Source organism: Eptatretus burgeri, chromosome 3 (genome assembly GCF_056783735.1).
Source record: "Eptatretus burgeri isolate ZD-2024b chromosome 3, Ebu_testis_v1, whole genome shotgun sequence".
NCBI classification, from domain to species: domain Eukaryota; kingdom Metazoa; phylum Chordata; class Myxini; order Myxiniformes; family Myxinidae; genus Eptatretus; species Eptatretus burgeri.
This window is the reverse complement of record NC_140963.1, coordinates 88,349,337-88,370,517: the sequence shown is the minus strand read 5'-3', so window position 1 is coordinate 88,370,517 and position 21,181 is coordinate 88,349,337. Positions and strand designations below refer to the sequence as shown.

Sequence of the window (21,181 nt, the reverse complement as noted above, 5' to 3'; positions counted from 1 at the left end):
ATTTCACACAGACACGCCTGGAGGCGGGGCCAAGCCGCCCCGCGCTTGCTGATTGCACGGATCAGAAGTGGGCGTGTAGCATTCCTGATCCGAATTCTCCTCGGAAAGGCCGCAATTTGCACTCGCGGCTCGGCGCGCATCTTGTACGAGCCCAGGACAGCCCGACGCTCGGTGCTCACAGGTGGTGCGGGAATGGCAGTAGAAGGAGGGAGGTGAGGGTGGTGGAGGGTTTATGGTGGAGGATTTATGGTGGTGGTTTGATGGTCATGGTGCGTTTGGGAATGGCATGATGCGATGATGTGGGAGCAAGTTGTGAAGGTAAAGGTCGTGGCTGTTGGCGTTGTTGTTGTTGTTGTGTGGTTGTGGTTGGTGGTTGTTGTGTGATGGTGGTTGGTTCAAAATAAAGATAGAACAGAAAAACGGCTATCTCAAAGCGTCGCAGCCCGAATGAATCACATTTATTCCCTCTAAACAACGGGTTTGGGGCTAACTACACATGTACTTATAGAAATATCTCACCTACGGGACCTGAATGGTGGTTTGCGAATTTCCACAACCGTAACACTATATATATATATATATATATATATATATATATATATATATATATATATATATATATATAGATATATATATGATATATATATATATGATATATGATATATATATATATATATATATATATATATATATGTGATATATATATATATATATATATGTGATATATATATATATATATATATATATATATATATATATATATATATATGTATAATACATATATAAACATATAGTTATGGTCGTGTGCCTTCAAGTCCGCCGGGATTTTACGGTCGTGTGTCTTTGTGTATATGTTAGGGTCGTGTTTGTATGCAAAGAAAATATTTCCAAGTCCGCCAGGTTAATATTGCATGAATCGGCATTTCCAAACACAACCACCGTGGAAAGACGCTAACAGGAAAGCCATGCAAAGATGTTTGGCTATCCGTGTTGAAGGAGCTTAAGTGCGGACCCAATCCTCCCATTCAATGGTTTAATAAACTAATTTTTGCGAAGCGCTATGGAGACCGCTCCCGATCACCACACAAGTTCTTATCAAAGATGGGGATTTATTACAGGGAAAAGGGGAACAAAGAAGAACACAGCTGTACAGCAGCAATCACAAATAGTAACTACAACGGCACGCGGTCGAGTGCATACCTCTGCCACGCAATACCTGATCCACAAGAACGTATCAGGCCCAATACATTTTTGAAATACAGTATGTTGCTATATATCCTTTTTGGCCCCATCTCTCAATGGTGAAGAATCACTAAAAATGAAATAATGCTTGCATCCAGATCCGGATTCGGATCTTCATCAAAAGTGAACCAATTTGTCATGGTCACACACCCAAACTGTCCACCAAGTTTCATCCGAATATCTCCACAACTTTTTGAGATATAGTGCTATATATTATTTAGCCCTATCTCTCAATGGTGAAGAATCACTTTAAAAATTCGAGCAGTCGGATCCAGATCCGGATTCGGTCTTCACCAAAATTGAATCAATTCTTCCTTGTCACATACCCAACGTGTCCGCCAAGTTTCATCCGAATAAGTCCACATCTTTTTGAGATATCATGCTACACATCATTTTTGGCCCTATCTCTGAATGGTGAAGAATCACTTAAAAATTCTGGTCGTCGGATCCGGATCTTCATAAAAATTGAATCAGTTCATCCTTGTCACACACCCAACCTGCCCAACAAAATTCATCCGGATCTGTCCACAACTTTTTGAGATATCCTGCACACAGACAGACAAACAGACAGACAGAGGGAGAGCGAGAGAGAGGGGTGACAACATAACCTCCTTCACCTCTGGTGGTGGAGGTAACAAATAATAAACTAGATATCTGCGATCACAAATCAATCGCCATGGGTAAACCACCCCAACACGAGGACGCTTACGCTTGGTGATCGCCCACGAGTTACCCCTGTCCGTGATCCAGTAAAGGCCGTATTTTTTCAGACCAACATATTACGTTGACCTTAATGAGCACAGAAGAGAGCAAACGCCTCCACAATCGACTCCCTTATTGAGGGAGATTGTGATGCAGTCAATACTCTGGTACAATACAGGAGAAGAATGCTGTAGTCGTTTCATAAAAATCGTGTGTGTAGTTTCGGAGAAGACAGCAAATACCTATTTTGAGGGTCAAACTCCCCCCCCCCCCCCCACCCCACGTAAATCCACTTAATGAGTACAGATTTTGATGCGATAAACAAAGTTTGGCACATCACAGGTAATGAAGAATGTGGTCAGGATTCATCAAAATTGTGTGTGTAGTTTCCGAGAAGATAGTGAATACTTATTTTGGGGTTCAACTCCCTCCCCCATCCCCACCTACGTCGACCCCCTTGATGAGCACAGATTTTTATGCAGACAATAAGTTTGGTACATCACGGGTGATGAACGTTGCAGTAAACTTTCATCAAAATTGTGTGTGTAGTTTCAGAGAAGAAAGCAAATACGTATTTTGGGGGGTCAAACCCCACCCTGTAGACCCCCTTCATGAGTGCAGATTTTGATGTGGTTGATATACACTGGCACAACATGCGCGATGAAGGTTGTAGTAAACTTTAATCAAAATAGCGTTTGTAGTTTTGGAGAAGAAAGCAAATACCTATTTTTGGGGAGGGAGATGAGGGATCAAAAAACCCGTCGAGCCTCTTAATGAGCACAGATTTTGATACCATCAATACACCTTCGTTAGGCATCAGATATAAAGCTTGTGATCAAGCTTCATTAAAATCGTGTGTTTAGTTCACGTGATAATGACAAGTGTTTCCGGACCGACTGTGACTTACTGACTGACTGACTGATTCACTCACTCACCTATGGACACTGCTCGATCGCATAAGCTCAACTGACTGAAGTCCAGGTGAGCTGAAAATGTGTCCCCATCTACAATCTATCCATACAACTCAACATCATGAAAAATCAGAGGAAAATTATTCAAGTGATGATTAAAAAGGTGTTTTTTGTTAATTAGGTCACAACCCGTAAAAGTCGGTCAAGGACATGAAACAAATTTCAGGGGCACAACTTCAATACAGGTCAACTTTTATGATTGAAGAACATCTTAGAAGGCCAAGCGGTTTTTGAGATTCAGCATTTAAGAACAAAATGGTTTTGAAAGTGCCAAAAAGACGATTTGTGTTCTGCACTATTCAAGTGTTTAATCCAATTTAAATGAAAGAAAGATTTTTAAGTTTGTTGAAAAAAATTCCGGAAGTTTACCGCTGTGCATGCAGCATCAATGCCTGGTGTTGGCTTCATGGTTAGGTTGGTGGGCTTGAGATCCTCGGATCCTGAGTTCAAATCCCACTCACCTGTTGAATTAATACCAGGTGGGGTTGACTCTGCCTGTCATCCTTCCGAGGTCGGCAAAATGAGTGCCAGCTTGCTGGTATCCTGTGTCAGAGTGGCGACTTGTCCACGATTGTGTCCAATAGCCAAGGAGACTGCTTAGGCAGCACCAACGCTCTATACAGAGTATGGTCCCGATGGGTGGATGGATTGGCAAAATTGAGCCATGACAAAAAAAAAAAACGTATTTTTTTCAAACTGTCATGTGAACTTGACCTTTACCCTGGAGGAGTATGATGTAAATTAGGTGTAAATGTGCCTTGCTCTACGTTGTATATAGAGGAAAGTTTTGTTCTGATCAGACAAAGCTTAGTCGAGTTTTGGTTAAAAAATTTTTATAATTGGGTCATGACCTTAAATGTCAAGGTCAAAATAATTAAGTCAACTCTGCACATTTTTTATTCCCATTATTGATGCAAAATTTCATTACGAAAGTCCCAGCCGGCTACGAGATTTAGCTCGGACATTGGCAGAAAAATGGACAAAAACCTAAATGTCAGTTTCGTACTCCTCTGGGCGTAAGACGTTGACCTTTAACCTGGAGGGCTACGATGTAAATGAAACTTAAATGCGACTTGGTCTCGGCTATCTAAGGAGGGCAATTTAGTTCCGATCGGATAAACTTTAGTTGAGTTATGTTGAAAAATGTTTAAATGTCTATAATTGCGTCATGACCTTAAAATTAGGTCAAGGTAAAAAAAAAATTGGTCAACCCGCATACTTTATATTTGCATTCATGTTGCAAAATTTCATTCCAAAAGTCCCAACCGGCTCAGAAATTGATATGGTTTGGATATGTTGAGATTGCAGAAAGAAAAAATAAAAATAAATAAATTATTTTCAAAATGGTGGTTTAGTACTCCAAAGGGTGTAAGAAACTCTGGTACCATTAAACATGTCCATTGTGTGGAACGTTCCTAATTTGGAAGGTGCCAATTGTAGAAACAAAACCCTACAACAGCAATAAGCCTTCCTTATGCTTTCAGGGGGGAGAGCCTGGTGTTGGCGCAGTGGTTAGGGCAGCGGCTTGGGATCCAAAAGGTCCTGAGTTCAAGCCCCGTTGGGCCACTGAATTAATACACCAGGGGGTTGACTCAACCTGTCATCCTTCCGAGGTCGGCGAAATGAGTACCAGTATACTGGGCCGGTGTATACCCTGGTTAAAATAGGTGTACCATATCCCTGTGTCGTAAGAGGCGACCAGGGTTGCGTCAGGAAGGGCATCCGGCGTAAAACATGTGCCAAATCACTATGCGGATCATACGGATGATCCGCTGTGGCGACCCCAAACGGGAGCAGCCGAAAGAAGAAGAAGAGATGCTTTCAGGGGGGTGGGGGGGAAGCTTAGTTAATCCAATATGCCCCCAGAACCACGACGTTTTGTCAAATAAACCTCAATCTCTTTCACTCAGGGAACACAAAATAGAGAAAAGAGATGACAAAACAAAGAGAAATCTGATCCATGAACCTGAACCACCAACAGCTCTCCAACACTAAACAGCAACGAGCTACAAAGCAACCAGGGTCTTGGGACAGGAGAAGAACAAGCAGGACAGAAGAACCACCACAGTGCACAGTGTGCATGCTTTCATAACCTCCCACTGAGACTATCCAACCATCCATGGCACTGTCCTTTGGACAACACAGCTGACAGATGATTTATGGTGCATGCCTATTGGCCGGCAAGTGAGGAAAGTTCCACACAATGGACAGATTTGATTTAAGGGCTTGTTTCTGTGGTGACTCCGCTCATGCTTGTAGGCCACTCTGATTGGCTGTTAGCTAAATAAATGACATACAAGGACAGATAAATGACAGGAATGCTCAATCATGTCAGGAGGGGGAAAGGGAGGAACATAGATATAGACACTTGAGCAGGGGGGACGAGATCTTCCTGTCCTATTTTATCATTTACGATAATGACATCACATTTACGCTTACCTGTAATGAAATAACAATTCTAATCTATCCCCCACAGACTCGTTCCAAAAATAAAGAATATTTTAAAAAACAAGTCTGAAGGCAACGATGGTTCACGAGCGGTATTTGACGATGTAGATTGTTTCAGAAGTCAAGGATGAGACAATGTGACCAAGTTATAAAAATGATCAACATGATGTGGTACGAGTGACAGGTTACGAGCTGCAAAATGTCGAAAACCCGGTTTCCTTCAACAACTTTCAAAATTTGACCTTTGCATAACCTTTAAAGGTCACAAAACAATGTTGTGGACATTAAAATAAGGAAACAGGATACGTGCTATAGCTTATTGGAGTTAGTTCGTCGAAGAAGGTCAAAAACCTGGTTTCATTCCCACAACTTAAAAAATTTGACCTTTGTGGCCTTTAAAGGTCAAATGTCAAGGATTATGACCTTTGATGCAAAACTTCCTCTGGAACATTCCAGGAGCAATATAACGTCAGAGGCTATATGGCATTTCGCACTCCTCGGATTATATCCATACTTTGATGAAATCAGCGTAAAAACATACTTGAAGGGGGCGCCACGGGCAAGGTGTTCGAGATAGAGCAAAAATGGTTTCAAGACTTTAGGTGGGGAATGACCTCAAGATTATGCATAAAAAATATTGTCATCCCAGCTCTCAAAGTTTTGGTGGTCGTATGATTTTTATGTCAAAATTCGCAATTTTCTAAGTTTTTGACCTTGTGACGAAAATGAAAAATCGGACAATGACAAGTTTTAGATAATTCATTTCGCTATTCAAATACCAAAGAACCCATTCCATTCAGTCAATTCCCTCGGAGAAGATAGATTTTTAATCCGACTACCCCCTAAAAATGGCTATTTTTTGGGCGTGGCTACGCCCACAATGGGCGTAGCACGCCCTCATCGAGGAAAACACAACTAGACATTGATATCGAACACAACCAAGTTTCATCAAGATCAAATCAAAGTCCACGGAGTTATGCTCTGGACAGACAGACACACAGACAAGCCGGTAGCCGGACATGGGTAGTCGACTACCCAATATAACCTGACGCGATGGGCCCGTTCGATGGGGAATGACCTGAGGATTAAGCGCAAGAAAATTCATGATTCTAGCTTCAAGGGTTAATGCTGCAGATTGTTTTTTCATTAAAATACCCCCACATTTAGAGGTTTTTCGGCCGTTGCTAGGCAACCGAGGGTTACATAGCAACGGTTCGTTCTCACACATAACTAGGACATACCATGAACCTACCATACCAGTTTCATGTATATCTGACTCATAGTCTCTGAGATATAACGAACTTCGTTTTTTTTATTGTTTTCGACCAGGGTTCATTCCAAGTCTATCTTCTCCGACAGTTTTCATAGGATCCGGCTGTAAATTGACAATATGGCTGAATGTACTGCCCACAATCGCTCGTGACCCGATTTTTGATTTTCGAAAAAACAAATTTTTTATGATTTTTCAAAAATTTCAAAGTCGCGTTGCTCGGCAACGGTGGTGTCCATAGCGACGGTTCTCATTTGCACACAATTCGGTCATGGTATGAACCTACCAACCAAGTTTCATCGAAATCGCCATTGTATTAATGGACCACTGGATCGAACAGAGGGACAGACAAACATATTGACGGAAAAGGTGATAATAAGGGTAGAACAAATTTCAAAAAAAAATTTTTTTGAATTTTTTTTTTTCGACTGGATCGATTACCCAACATAACGAATATAGTGGTCACTCTGGCTGGCACTTGTGAACCAACAACAGCGAGAGAAAAACAATTCTCATAAATGGTCCACACGCGAATAGACTTCGGTGACAGCTCCTGGCTATGTAGAAACCAACTTCAGATGCAAACAAAGAAATACTCAAAAGGAAGTATGGCTTTGTCCACTATGGAGGCAACATTAAAAAAAAAAAAGACAACATAAAAACCTACGACTTTCATTGTTGCTTCCAATGGCGTCATCATTCTGCCAAATTTGTGCACAGCATGCGACCGCCACGCCAACCTGCACCCAATGCGTTTTGAGGGATCGTTTAAGCACTGCAGCCATCACAGCAATGGGATTACCTTAATTGTGCCTCCCAAATTGATTGCAACCCCGCCCTTTTCACTTTTATCTTGTGAAGGAAAAGCACAGATTAATTAATGACTTGTAATGGATTTCCATGCCAATAAATCACATATGGCCTCATAGGACGGCCACATAGTGGGTTTGGTACTGTTCAAAAACAGGTAAGGACAAAATGTACATTGTTTATAAAAAGGTTACATGAAGGCCAAGGACAGAAAACACAATTCAGAATTCTCGAAGTGCATGGGATTTAAAGGTATAAATCCAATTCCAAAGGTGGTGTGTGGAGGACGTGCTTGGTCCAGCACACAATTATCACTGTGAGACCAAGCCCCGCACAAGACAGCAGCAGGCCCGAATGGGACGAGAGAGAGAGAGAGAGAGAGAGAGAGAGAGAGAGAGAGAGAGAGAGAGAGAGAGAGAGAGAGAGAGAGAGAGAGAGAGAGAGAGAGAGAGAGAGAGAGAGAGAGAGAGAGAGAGAGAGAGAGAGAGAGAGAGAGAGAGAGAGAGAGAGAGAGAGAGAGAGAGAGAGAGAGAGAGAGAGAGAGAGAGAGAGAGAGAGAGAGAGAGAGAGAGAGAGAGAGAGAGAGAGAGAGAGAGAGAGAGAGAGAGAGAGAGAGAGAGAGAGAGAGAGAGAGAGAGAGAGAGAGAGAGAGAGAGAGAGAGAGAGAGAGAGAGAGAGAGAGAGAGAGAGAGAGAGAGAGAGAGAGAGAGAGAGAGAGAGAGAGAGAGAGAGAGAGAGACAGAGACAGAGCAACATCCGGGAGCAATTGTGGGGGAGCATATCCGCATGGTGTGCGGAATGATGCCACACCGAACAGGTCTCTTGACTTCTTTCTCTTTTTCTCGTATAGTATTCTTCTGAGTCTTATGTGCCCCGAATGTCAAGAATAATGGTAATTCATCTCTGGGTGTAAGATCTTGACTGTCCTTCTGACCCGGCTACAACTTGTAACATCAATCCAATGGTGCAATTAATATACCAGTCAATATCATTTCAAATATGTTTGGAAAGATGCAAATTGACCATCTTGTAACGTTTCACAAGAAATACATCTGTATTCTTGATTAATCGGTGCTTCAAGTAACTCAAGATAGAAGACACATGTCGGCAGTTTCAGCTCAAGCAAGCAAAATTCTACTTGACAAAGTGGCTCAGCAGATTAAAAAAGGATAAACCACTGACAATAATAAGCCTGGTCTTGCCTTAACAGTTAGGGTGGCTTGCTTAAGATCTTAGGGTCTTGAGCTCAAGCCCTTAACCATTGAATCAACACCAGGTGGGTTGACTCATTCTGTCATTTTTACGAGGTCACCGAAATGAGTAGTGATAACAGGGGCACTGCAGCAGTGGCACAGTTGTATTTCTAGAAAAAATATGCAACCAGCAGCCGTAGGCTGCATACGAAACAACTGAATCTAATTCCAGGAATCGCACGATAACTCATTTGAAAGCAAATTCATAATTTGGCCGAGCCTGGATGGAATCTGCAAATTGGTCAGACTTCTAAAAACTGCTGGTCTCATGTAATGTGCAGCAGAGATGCTGCATCCCGGACCAAGCAATCCTTTGGATTGGAGCATAAAGCCGGCCGTTCAGTCTAAATACACTGCAGTATGTGGTTATGCTGCGATGAGGCCACAGCAGAGATTTAATAGGCCAAATGTGTCTATTAATTTGGTTCAAAAAATAGTAAATTAATTACCTAAACAGTGGTGGATGATCACACATGTTACATGCAATTGCCATCAGTACCCTTATACAGGAGCTGGATGAAAGAAGGCCTATCATTCAGTATCAATGACAAGGTTCAGTATCAGTTTAATTTTGATAGATTTTTGATTTGAACAGAACCATTCATTTTTGGCGAATATATTGTCGCCGAGTGGTTCCTCTGGTTTGCCCAGTTCAAATCCACCGAGTCGCCTCAATATGACCATACGGTCAGCTGAGTCGGCGGTCCTGAGCCTGATTACGGCCTTTCCACTTCCGATACCATACCCGTGGGACTGTCAAACCAGCCAAATGTTATGCTAATTGGTACCGTTCAACTTGTCCCCATTTGTCGGACAAGACAGGAAGACTATTCGGGCAAACCCGTTAGAGTTGGTGGGGAGACCTCAGCAGTTAAGCAGCTCTCCCCCCCCCCCCCCCAAAGCAGACATGCCACTGCATAGCCAGTCTTCGATGGCTGGGACTGGAGGGCCCATGGACAATCCAACAAGAAGGTGAGGATAAGTGTTGTAGCAGTAGGAATAGTAGTAGTATATAACACAATGGAGAATTCTCAAAGTGCAGGGAATTCAAAGGTGGAAATCAAATTCAAAGATGGTGCGTGGAAAATGTGGTTGGACCAGCACACAAGACACTGTCAGCAGGGTCATGGAATCCATAATCAAAGTTGATATTGTTGCATTTGTGGAAATGGACCTCTGTGGAGAAGATTCGTGAACACGTAGGCATTCCCATGCAGTTATTTCATGAATTATGTATTTAGATAGACACTAGACACTTGCCCTTTGTCTAGGGGATAGGGGAAAGTGGGAGGGCTGGGGTGGGGTGGATGCATTTTGAGATAGGCCGTTTCATCCCTGATGTGATGTCTCCCCTGCTCTACCCACTTTCAACTTTTTCAATGTCCACCCTCAATCCATTAATTCAGCTTTTAATCCTGCATCCATTGGTCTACCGTTTATCCATCCATCGCCAATCCCTCATTTCACAGCATTTATTTCCGTGCTCCCCTCAGAAACCTTCGTTCCATACATCCATTGGGACCATAATTACTCTGTCGAGAGATCAGTGCTGCCAGAGCAGTCTCCTGGGCTATTGGGCACAATCCTGGAGGGGTCGCCACTCCAACGCAGGATACTCAAATGGTTCAATCATCCCAGCAAGCTGGTACTCATTTTGCCGACCTCAGAAGGATAACAGGCTGAGTCAACCCCACCTGGTATTAATTCAACGGTGAAGCGGGATTTTACCTTCGGACCCAAGGATCCCAAGCCCGTCATCTTAACCATCAAGCCAACACCAGGCATAACCTTCCTTCTCAGTTTACCAATTTCTACTCGCGATATCCCTGATGATTTTCACACCCTTCCCCCCCCCCCTCCCCTCCCACCAGAACCCTGCACCGTTTAGCTAATCATCACCAAATCAACACACATTCATTTCTAACGTTCTCTAAGGATTTGAGATGTTCAAATAAATCTCCCTTTCCTTTCTTCCCTGCATTTTCCCTTCAAAACACAAACACCACACAAACATTTATTCCGGTAAAAAGGGATTGCAGCGCTAAGGTGGAGATTGCACCTCGGAAGATTCTTCCAGAATGGTGTCCACCACTGAGTCACCAGGAACTGTACTGGAAGGATCTGGAAGACTCGATGATCCAGATTACCATTAATAAGCAACCATGAGCAGATGGAAAGAGCTTCTGAGCATGAACCCAGAGCCAGTCTCAATAAAAGCTAGAGTCACGAGAGGAACGGACGGAAATGCTGAGGGGAAAACCATCTCATCACTGAGGTCACCTGATCGAGATACATCTGAGCAGCGAGCCTGATAGAGTTACATCTACACTGCGAACCTGATCGAGTTACATCTGAGCAGCGAGCCTGATCGAGTTACATCTGAGCAGCGAGCCTGATAGAGTTACATCTACACTGCAAACCTGATCGAGATACATCTGCGCTGCGAGCCTGATCAAGTTGCATCTGCACTGCAAGCCTGATCGAGTTGCATCTGCACTGCGAGCCTGATCGAGATACATCTGCGCTGCGAGCCTGATCGAGTTGCATCTGCACTGCGAGCCTGATCGAGTTACATCTGCGCTGCGAGCCTGATCGAGTTACATCTGCGCCGCGAGCCTGATCGAGTTACATCTGAGCAGCGAGCCTGATAGAGTTACATCTACACTGCGAACCTGATCGAGTTACATCTGAGCAGCGAGCCTGATCGAGTTACATCTGAGCAGCGAGCCTGATAGAGTTACATCTACACTGCAAACCTGATCGAGATACATCTGAGCAGCGAACCTGATAGAGTTACATCTGAGCAGCGAGCCTGATAGAGTTACATCTACACTGCAAACCTGATCGAGATACATCTGCGCTGCGAGCCTGATCAAGTTGCATCTGCACTGCAAGCCTGATCGAGTTGCATCTGCACTGCGAGCCTGATCGAGATACATCTGCGCTGCGAGCCTGATCGAGTTGCATCTGCACTGCGAGCCTGATCGAGTTACATCTGCGCTGCGAGCCTGATCGAGTTACATCTGCGCCGCGAGCCTGATCGAGTTACATCTGAGCCGCGAGCCTGATCGAGTTACATCTGAGCCGCGAGCCTGATCGAGTTACATCTGCGCTGCGAGCCTGATTGAGTCACCATCTGCCAGTGCTGTGTCAATAAACGAGTTACCATCTGTCGGTGCTGTGTCAATAAACGAGTTACCATCTGTCGGTGCTGTGTCCATGAATAAGTTACCACCTGTTGGTGCTGTGTGTCTGCATGAGAGGCACTTGTTTGAGAATCTGAGGGCAGATAGTGTCACGAGAACTAATAATCTGGCAGTTCAAATCACCTCACACCACTTCCCGAAACCACACCGACACCTCCCATATCCCTCATTCCCCCCCTCCTCCATGTTGGGATCAACATAAGTCCATATTTGTCTGTTTCCGGCAAGACAGGAGTCTGCTCAATACTGCACCCTCCTTCGGTCTTCTCATACTCTGGTCTACTTTCCGGGTTTGAGTGATGGCACCATGTCTTATATAAATAAGTGCATAAGGGGAGAATACATGCAAGGGATTAAGATTCTGTTCTTCTGTGACTTTTCTGTAAATTTCCTTTATATTGCTTTGTTTGTAAATACATGTCATGCTCTCTGATTACCTTATGGCTTTGTATCTACTTACCCCCACGATAGATACTTGCTCCATGATTATTGTTTGTGTGTGTCAATAAATGCTATTTGTTTTGAACTGTTAAACATTTCAGACTTGCTCCTTTTTGTCTTTTCCTTAATCGGTTTGACATGACGTGTACGCAATGGATAGACGGGAAGATTTTTTCCTCACTGATTGACTCTGCTGGCTTAGCCAATGTCCAACCTATGGTTCTGCTCGGCCGTAATAAGTAGATGGGTGGGCGTTGAGAGTGCAGTTCCCCAATTGGGATCATCAAACTACCAGTAAGGTAACGCGTTAATAAAGGCGTGAGAATCCTGCTCGGTTTGGTGGGTTCAATCGGTGTCCACGGTCGACTTCCAACCCGCCAGACAGCAGAGTTATCCATGGCTGGTGGCCTCAGGTCCGGAGGTCAGGGAGTGGGTTCGAGGAACCCCTTCGTGGTAACCCCTGAACCCCGGTTCCATAACAATATGAAATCCTTCCTTTTCTCCAACAGTCACATCTCAGATCACCAATTTGGATTCAGAACAGTTCACTCTACCTTGGACAATCTGTTTTGACTCACCCAACAAGGGATGGAAGCCCTCAATGTCAGACATAAGATCAGGGCTCTCTTTCTTGACGTATCTCGTGCTTTCGATACAGTCTGGCATCCTGCCTTGCTCTCCAAACTCTGCCTGTGGCATCCAAGACCAATTCCACACATAACTTCCTGACTTCCTCTACTCTCGTAGCTAATGTGTGACACTCAATGGAATCCTTTCATCTCCTCTTTCTGTTAAGGCTTGAGTGCACAAAGACAGTGTTCTGGAGAAGTCCTATTCATAATCTTCATCAATGATCTCTGACTATCTGGAAAATCCCCTTTATCTATTTGCTGATGACAACACCCTCTGCCATAACATTCCTCCTCCTTCAGACAAACAGGCTGCAGCCTATTCCCTCTCTTCAAACCTTGACAAACATCATGAAGTGGTCAAACACTTGGAATATGTCCTTCAATTCTGCCTGACAAATCTCACAGTCTCTCTCTGAAAGCAACCTCTGGCAAACCCCCTGCCCCCCCCCATCAACTTTCTTAACAATCCTCTTGAAGAAGGTCAGTCATTCAAACTCCTGGGTGTCATGATTAGCCATGATCTTTCTTGGGCAAACGATATTTCAAAGTTGGCCTCCAAAGCCAGTCGCCGATTGAGCATCCTCTATCGTAAAAAGTCCTTCCTTGTCACACCTGAACTCCTATCCACCTACAAGGCCTTCTTCCACAGCTTGATGGAGTACTACTCTCCCCTCTGGACTGGATCCACCACCTCACACCTTGCTCAGCTTGATGTTGTAGAAACCAAGGCCTTCAAGATCATTGGAATTTCCTGTGGGTCGATGGGCCAATGAAGAGTGTCTATGGGCCTATCACTTTCTGAGTTGAAGCTGAGTTTATGGGCCAATCACTTTCCCGTCGCAAACAGATCAGTGGTCTTTCTGTCTTTGACCACCTCCGTTATGCTCTTGCACCCTCTGCTCTTATCATGCTTTATCCCCACCCCCCAGGTTTCTGCTGGGCACACGCAGTCCACCATAAACCATCTTCTGATGAAACTCCCAAAGTACAGGATCACTGCTCATCTCGACTCATTTGTTCCTCTCTTTTTTTTTAACCAGCTGTGGAACAACTCCCACATTCCCTTCAATCTCATTCTTCCCTCCAGGTTTTCAAGACATCAGTTCACCACCATCTCGGATCATTCCCAATCCAAAACCATGATCCTTTCTACCCTCATTAACTCCCCTCCCACCCCAAGTCCTCCTCCTTCCATATTTCCAGCTTTTCTTTCCTGAGAGTTTCCTTCTGTAGCCATCCTGTCCACGTTTTCCTGCCCCCCCCCCCCATTCCCCTCCACACTCAATGTTTGTCCATGTCTCCCTATAATCTTTCAACTTCACTGATGGGGCCCCCTCTACTGTTTCTTTTGTCCTGTTATGTCCTGATCCATTCAGTGAACAAGCTCTTCCATGAGCATCGACTGTATACAAAAAGACACGTGCCCCGTGCCACCCCACCACCCTCAGGTCCTCTACAAGCCTCAACTTTGGATTGAAAAAAGTACTCGTGGTCGTGGACATGATACTAATCCTTTGCAGCCCCAGTTGATATTGTCATGCCATCAACAAAAAAAGACCTTGTATATTCAGCTAAAAGGACATATTCGAGGCAAAACAAAAGAGTAGAAATCCACCAGTTGGAGGAAATACTGCACATCTTGCTGCACCTCTCAGTTGATATTTTCCTTGGTGACCTTCATGGTGATAAGAATGAGTTGCAGAGATTTCCCCCCATTGTTTTTTCTGAACCAATGGGACCAGCATTGGTCAAATTTGGATGCGTTCTTAAGGATGAAAAAAACCATGTGCTCAACAATCTCAATTTGTGATTTACTGAAGAACAGAAAGCCAAACATGTCAAAGCTGGTAACTGAGCCGGTTCAAGTCACATAAACGGCAGAAAATAGTTCTTATTCACCAAACTCAGCAACCGTAACGCCATGGTCTATTAAACATAACGGCCGGGACGTGTGCTCAAGATGTGCGTGGATCAATGATTGAAGGCAGACACCATCATAACGATACATTCGGCCACTTACTGCACCGAGTGATATTGCGAATAGCCATGCTTCTGTGTGTGACATCATAGTGCCAACGAAAACAGCATCTCAGCTTTCATTTTAGTATTTCTCATTTATCTCTTCTTCCTGCTTCGCGAACCTTCACATTCCCTCTCTCTTCCAACAACCAATTAATTCCTGTGCATCATCAACACAGTGCAGGTAATGGTCGTCAAATGGGACCTCAGACTCACTCAAATATTTTGATGCAAAACAACGAGTGTTCTTGACATTCAAAGACCAAATATTAAGCGACTCACCATCTTTCATATCTCATTTCTTCAATTTTCTTTTACCTCTTCTCCATTATGCTGACAATGGCACACATTTAAACTGACACATGTAGGGTCCTCATATCATGTCTGCTATAGTATTGGTTCATTGATCTTCCCCCCACCCCAACCCCTTGACAAAGAGGTACAAAGAGTTCTGGAATTGGTAGGATGAGGAAAGACAGAAGCAAATGTGAGTCTCAACATTAAAAATCAAGCTCAAGTGAAATTCACATCTTCATCATTTGCATTGTGGTTTGCCTGTAATCTTCCCTGTAAAGCGATTTTCTGAAACTGAGGATTAAGACCATTCGCCCTTATTTATGTTGCACCTGTCAATAATAAAAACCATTCTAGTAGTCAGAAGCATGTGCAAGCATTCGCAAAACTGGAAATGAGCATCCCATGACTTTTGGTGGGATAATGTAGGTGAAAAGAACAACAAAATATAAGAGAGCCAAGATAGTTCAGGAAAAAACTTGAACAATATAGATAGTGATGAAAAAGTCGAGGAAGTTAAGGCACCGAGAAGTCTGCTAATCAATTTGGGGTAAGGCTCAGGTCTAACATTCCGACCATCAAGTCAGTGTTCTTCATTATTCAGAACTATGCAGGCAACATATGCTACGACTTAAATACCCTCTGGAGAGAGGACAAAGTAGGGGGGGGAGGAATAAGGGAATGTTTAGAGGAGAGGGGAGGGGTCACACACCCGTGAACGGGTGGCGAGACATGTCATACAAGACCCCTCCATCCCCCTTTTCTCTCCTGGGGGCATATAATTATAATACTTGGCCACATCGCCTGCCTAGTCCTGGAAGACCACTCAGTGGTCGAAAGGACAAACCTGAGCCTATGTCCAGGTAATGCTAAAAATGCCCTGTCTATTTTATCCTCAATTATGCACTCTCTTAACTACAAGTTGTTCTTGCTGAATGTTGATTTCTGCAAACCCACAGATCAGGATGCAGTTATCCTCTACTTTTCAAACAAAAGGGAGCTGGATTATATTTTTCCTGAGAACGATAAACAAGCAATGGAGTTGTAATCCCAATATAATCACCCATTGCCTTGAGGAACCATTCCTTACCAACGATGAGGCCAAACAATATGCAAAGCATCCTGGGATGAACCAATCGGCTCAGCTGGTCTCAAACAGCAGCTTCTCAAATCCTTCGAGACCATCAAATCACCTTCTGGTTCTTGTTCCTGGGCCAAAATATCTTCGTCATCCTTTGTGTTTGCTTGCATGTGCAGAACATCCGGCAGAAAACTAAACAATAAAGAACGAACAAAAACGACATTCATATACAACTACTAAAACAACATTCTTGTACTCCTGATATCAATCCATTTTATAGTTTTGTCACCTACTAGAAGTCCAATCGACAACAACATTTTTGCACGCATTGCTCATGAGGACTTACTGCCCCCCCCCCCCCACCAATTGACATTTCACAAGAGCTCCCCAGTTGGATTCCAATCACAAAATAGGGGAGAGGTGGAGGGAGGCAGGTTAAAATAGTGCCATGCCAATTAAGCGATTGCTAAAACCACTGAATAATAGTACTGTATTTATCATTGGAATTATTTATGATATAGTCATTATACTTGTTGTATAAACCACAGACTCAACTTTAACATGACAACGAACTGCTGCTTACAAAACCTGGCTTGCTCAAGTTTCCACAAGCAAGCTCATGACAACGCCAGCAGGATTGGACAACCAACTACACATTATAATGAAACTCTCTTTTTTTATATACAAAGTCAAGGCCGAAGAAACGAAGAAGGAAGAACAGAAGCCGAAGGAGGAGCAAGAACAGAGAACGGATCAGGATGTGACAGAACAAAAGGAACAGTAGAAAGAGAGGGGGAAACAAACAAACAGCAAGTTTGAGAGTCAAAATAGAGGGAGACTTGGAGAAATAATGGATGTGGAGAAGAATGAGGGGTTGGAGAAGACACATGCGGTGGACAAGATGGATACAGAAGCAAGCTGTCAGGAGAGAAAAAAATAAAAATTTGGAAAGAGGTGGGCTTGGAGGTGGGTTAACGGTGGTAAAAAAAGATCATGGTTTTGGATGGGCAATGATCTGAGATGGTGCTGATTGCAGTTAGCAAATCAAATGGTGATTTCTTAGATATCAAATCAAATTTGATTCATGGCTTCAACAACACAGGTGCTTCCAATACCTTCAAACGTCAGCATGCTACAGTAAATGGCATTAAAACAAAAAACAACTACCTAACAGGTCTGATGTTATGATGGTACACCCCCTCCCCCATCACTCCATCCCCACTGTGACTCCACTCTCTCCACCGCATGGTAACAGACTGAACAAGATATCGTCACAAAATAAATACATTGATAAGGAAAGCAAAAATTGTGGAAATTCATACCTGGAAAGAACAGGGAAAACTATAGGAAAGTGTAGAACATGGCATTTGGGCCGGACAGCTTCAGACAGGTCTTTTGGAATGAAGTCAGGAATTTGCTTCATGAATGAGTAGATAGATGAGAGAAAAGACTCCATGTTGTAGTGCGAGTTGAAGGCAATCACGTCGGCAACAAGGCTTTCACAGTCCAATGAGGGGTCAGGAGGGGATAGAAGGGGGTGGAAGCAAAACAGGGCATCAGCGCACTCAGAAAAATGAGACGGGCTGGGTTGAACTGTGCACGCTTGGTGGTAACCAGAAAACAAATCTGGAAACAAATCAGGCAGAAAATGCAACGCATATAGGGCTTAGGTTAACCACAGTCAAACTGCTGGGGTTAACATCGAGGTTAATCTCCTGGGTTATTGCAGGCTGTGATTTAGGTGTATGAATTAATTGCAATGGCAGCGTTTAAGTTGCATCGACCGAAGAGGCTTTCAACTTTTCAAGGGTGTGCTGGAAAATTGTACAATTGCATTCCAGTGAAAATATACATGTTCATCTGGGAAGGCAATGGCAAACCGCCCAGTGTAACTCTTGGCAAAAAACAGCTTCGGCAGCACCAACACAATATAAAGAGTATGGTACATCAAAAAAAAGAAATATATATATATATATATACACATACATATAAATAACACACACACACACACACACACACACACACACACACACACACACACACACACACACACACACACACACACACACACACACACACACACTCGCACACACACACACACACACACACACACAATAGAAAGTCGACACCCCCTTTCAAATTTTTCACCTTTCACCAGAAGAAGCAACAGAACCAGCAACTCCCCATAACTATGTTCCTCGTGAAATCAAAAAAAGAGGTCACGTCTACGCCTTCGCCTACGCCGATGCCTTCAGCAGAAGTAAAAGTGGAACCAGAAGACTATGCACCACAACCATCACCTGACGAAGCGCCTGATGAAGAGGCGCCTCCAGTAGAAGAGATTTAATACACATCTACACATCGTTAAAAGTAAATAATCACCTCCAACAAGACCGATATAATGGTATGGGTTAAGCCCTCCTTGAGAGAATGCCACATAGTTATTTGGACGGTGTACAAGGCAATAGACCGCTGCCTCGATCACCGAGTCCTATCTTCACAAGGCCCGTGACATATATGGGCATCCTTTCAACCGTCACTCTGATCATTTTACACTGAAGGGAGAACTTATAAGGAGGGCATGGCAATTGTGAATATAACAGCTCCAAAGACTGATGTCTTTGGCTTCACATAACAGTAAGTACCAACATGGCAGCCATATGATTTTTAATCAGGTCGAACGTGTTGGTGGAGTCAGGTAAACTGTCCAACCAATGGGTGGAACAGAATGTTACACACAGATAAGACAGAAGGACGGACAGACAAACAAGCATCTAATATACAAAGTTCTTTCTAACCACTGACTCACTGACTGACTGACATTAAAGTCAGTGGAAAGCTGAAATTTTGCGTGCCAATGGACATCGAAGCCAGCACACAAGAAAAAAAAAAAAAGAAATCACAGAATTGTCAGACAAAACCACAAATGAAAATATAAATAAATGAAAAAAAATGCAGGTGAGTGGCCCGAGACAATAGGGAAGTATAGTAATTTTGTGTGCTGAGGGACATCGATGCCGATACACCAGGAAAAAAAAATCACAACCATCGGAAAGCATCCGTAAATGAAAATATAAATAAATTTTTAAAAAACACAAAGAAAATAAATGAATTAATTATAAATCAAATGCAGATGAGTGACCTGAGACAATAGGGAAACACGGTTCATATGCTTACACAATGTGTAAGCACACCCAGCTATTATTATGTAGATGATAATAATACATAAGGGTGCAATAGTACATCTATTAATTACGTATTGTTGAAATGTGAGTACATCTATTAATTACATTCCATTGGAACCTGAGTACACCATCAATTATGCGACAATGCAAACCAAGTACGTCAATTAATTATGTACAATTGAAATGTGTGTACATCTATTACGTAAGTATGTCTATCAAATACATACAATTGGAGTGCGACTTTGTCTACTAATTACGTATTGAGACATATTAATTATGTGTTGGAATGTATTAATTTTGTCTATTATTATGCAATACACAAACACCACACAAAACAAGTCCTGGCGAGGGTCTGCAATCTCTGATTGCTCTTTCTAGGTAACCTCCACCATCGAAGATGGACGGAGGTTACTGTTTTCACCCCTGTCTGTTTGTTTGTTATTTACGAAATCTAAAGATTTCGTAAGTATATTGATGACTTCCGTCCTCTGTTTGTGTGTTTGTTTGTTTGTGTGTGCGTTTGTTTGTAGGCACGATAACTCGAGAACGGAAGAAACTACCAATGTCAAATTACACCACGTTATTCAGAAGGGTGATGGCTCGCGCCGATTCGATCTTGGTCAAAATCGGTCAAAGGTCAAGGTCACAGTGAGGTCAAACATAATTCCGTAAATTCATGTGGAGAAATGGAGTATTTTTGCTTCGGTCGACGTTACGAGTTCGTTTTAACTTCGATTTTAATTTTGTCTTCAGTTTTTGCGATCGCTTAGGACGCTTAACACTCGGTTGTCGAAATTCTGGTAAAAATCGGATGTTTTGGAGACGTTTTAAGATTGTATAAAAAATATTTCACTCGCCGCGTCACGGCTCGTCACGTGGTGCAGCGCGCTCGAGCAGACGTGTCGTTGAGTTACGTAAAGGTTTTTACGTGTGCGCGCTGACTGTATTTTCGATAAAGATGGTGTTTAACAGTCATTTTTTATCCCAATTAAGGTTATCGTCGCATGCCTGACTCGCTAAGCCGTCGGATTATGTAAAGATTGTTGGTGGATGGCCGAATATTACGGTTTTTTGACTTTGATAAAATAATATTAAATAATTGCGAGGAGAAATGGAGATTTTTGCTCGATCGACATTACAATTTTTGATGGTTTGGTACAGAATCATCGTAGAAACGTCTGGTTTGCGTCGCTACCTTCTCCAGAGACAGCTTTTATTAGACAAGGTCAGAGGTCAAGTTGACGATTTCGAAAGTACCAGTCTATGACTGCTTGTTTGTTTGTTTGTTTTTGAACAGTATTACGGAAAAACTCCTGGACAGATTTCGACGAAACTTGGTGGGGGATTAGTTATGGTCCAAGGATCATGCCATTAGATTTTGGACTTGGTCCAAAGTCCAATATTGCCGGTATGGTGGCCATTTTGAAAAAAATATTTGAATTTTTTGTTTTTGCATTCCTACATGTTTTAAGTGATTTCCAACCCAAAAAAAATTGTTAGAGAAAAAAAAAATTTGCAACTTTTTTTCAAAAAAATTTCGATTTTATTTGAAAAATATTTGAATTTTTTTGCATTTCTACATGTTTTAAGTGATTTCCAACCCCCCAAAAAATTGTTAGAGAAAAAA

At 42.9% G+C, this 21,181-nt stretch overlaps 1 protein-coding gene across 8 annotated transcripts in view; it reads right to left on the bottom strand.

Moving 5' to 3' along the window:
- The window catches only part of QTMAN (queuosine-tRNA mannosyltransferase), an 86,480-nt gene that overhangs the window by 24,796 nt on the left and 40,503 nt on the right, over positions 1 to 21,181 (bottom strand). For all 8 annotated transcript variants that reach the window (XM_085874408.1, XM_085874406.1, XM_085874409.1 and 5 more), the window contains 2 exons: positions 17,692 to 17,865; positions 16,379 to 16,561 (listed from right to left, as the gene is read on the bottom strand). In XM_085874408.1, the coding sequence (XP_085730534.1) occupies positions 16,379 to 16,561; positions 17,692 to 17,865 (357 nt within the window). The remainder of the gene's footprint in view (positions 1 to 16,378; positions 16,562 to 17,691; positions 17,866 to 21,181) is intronic.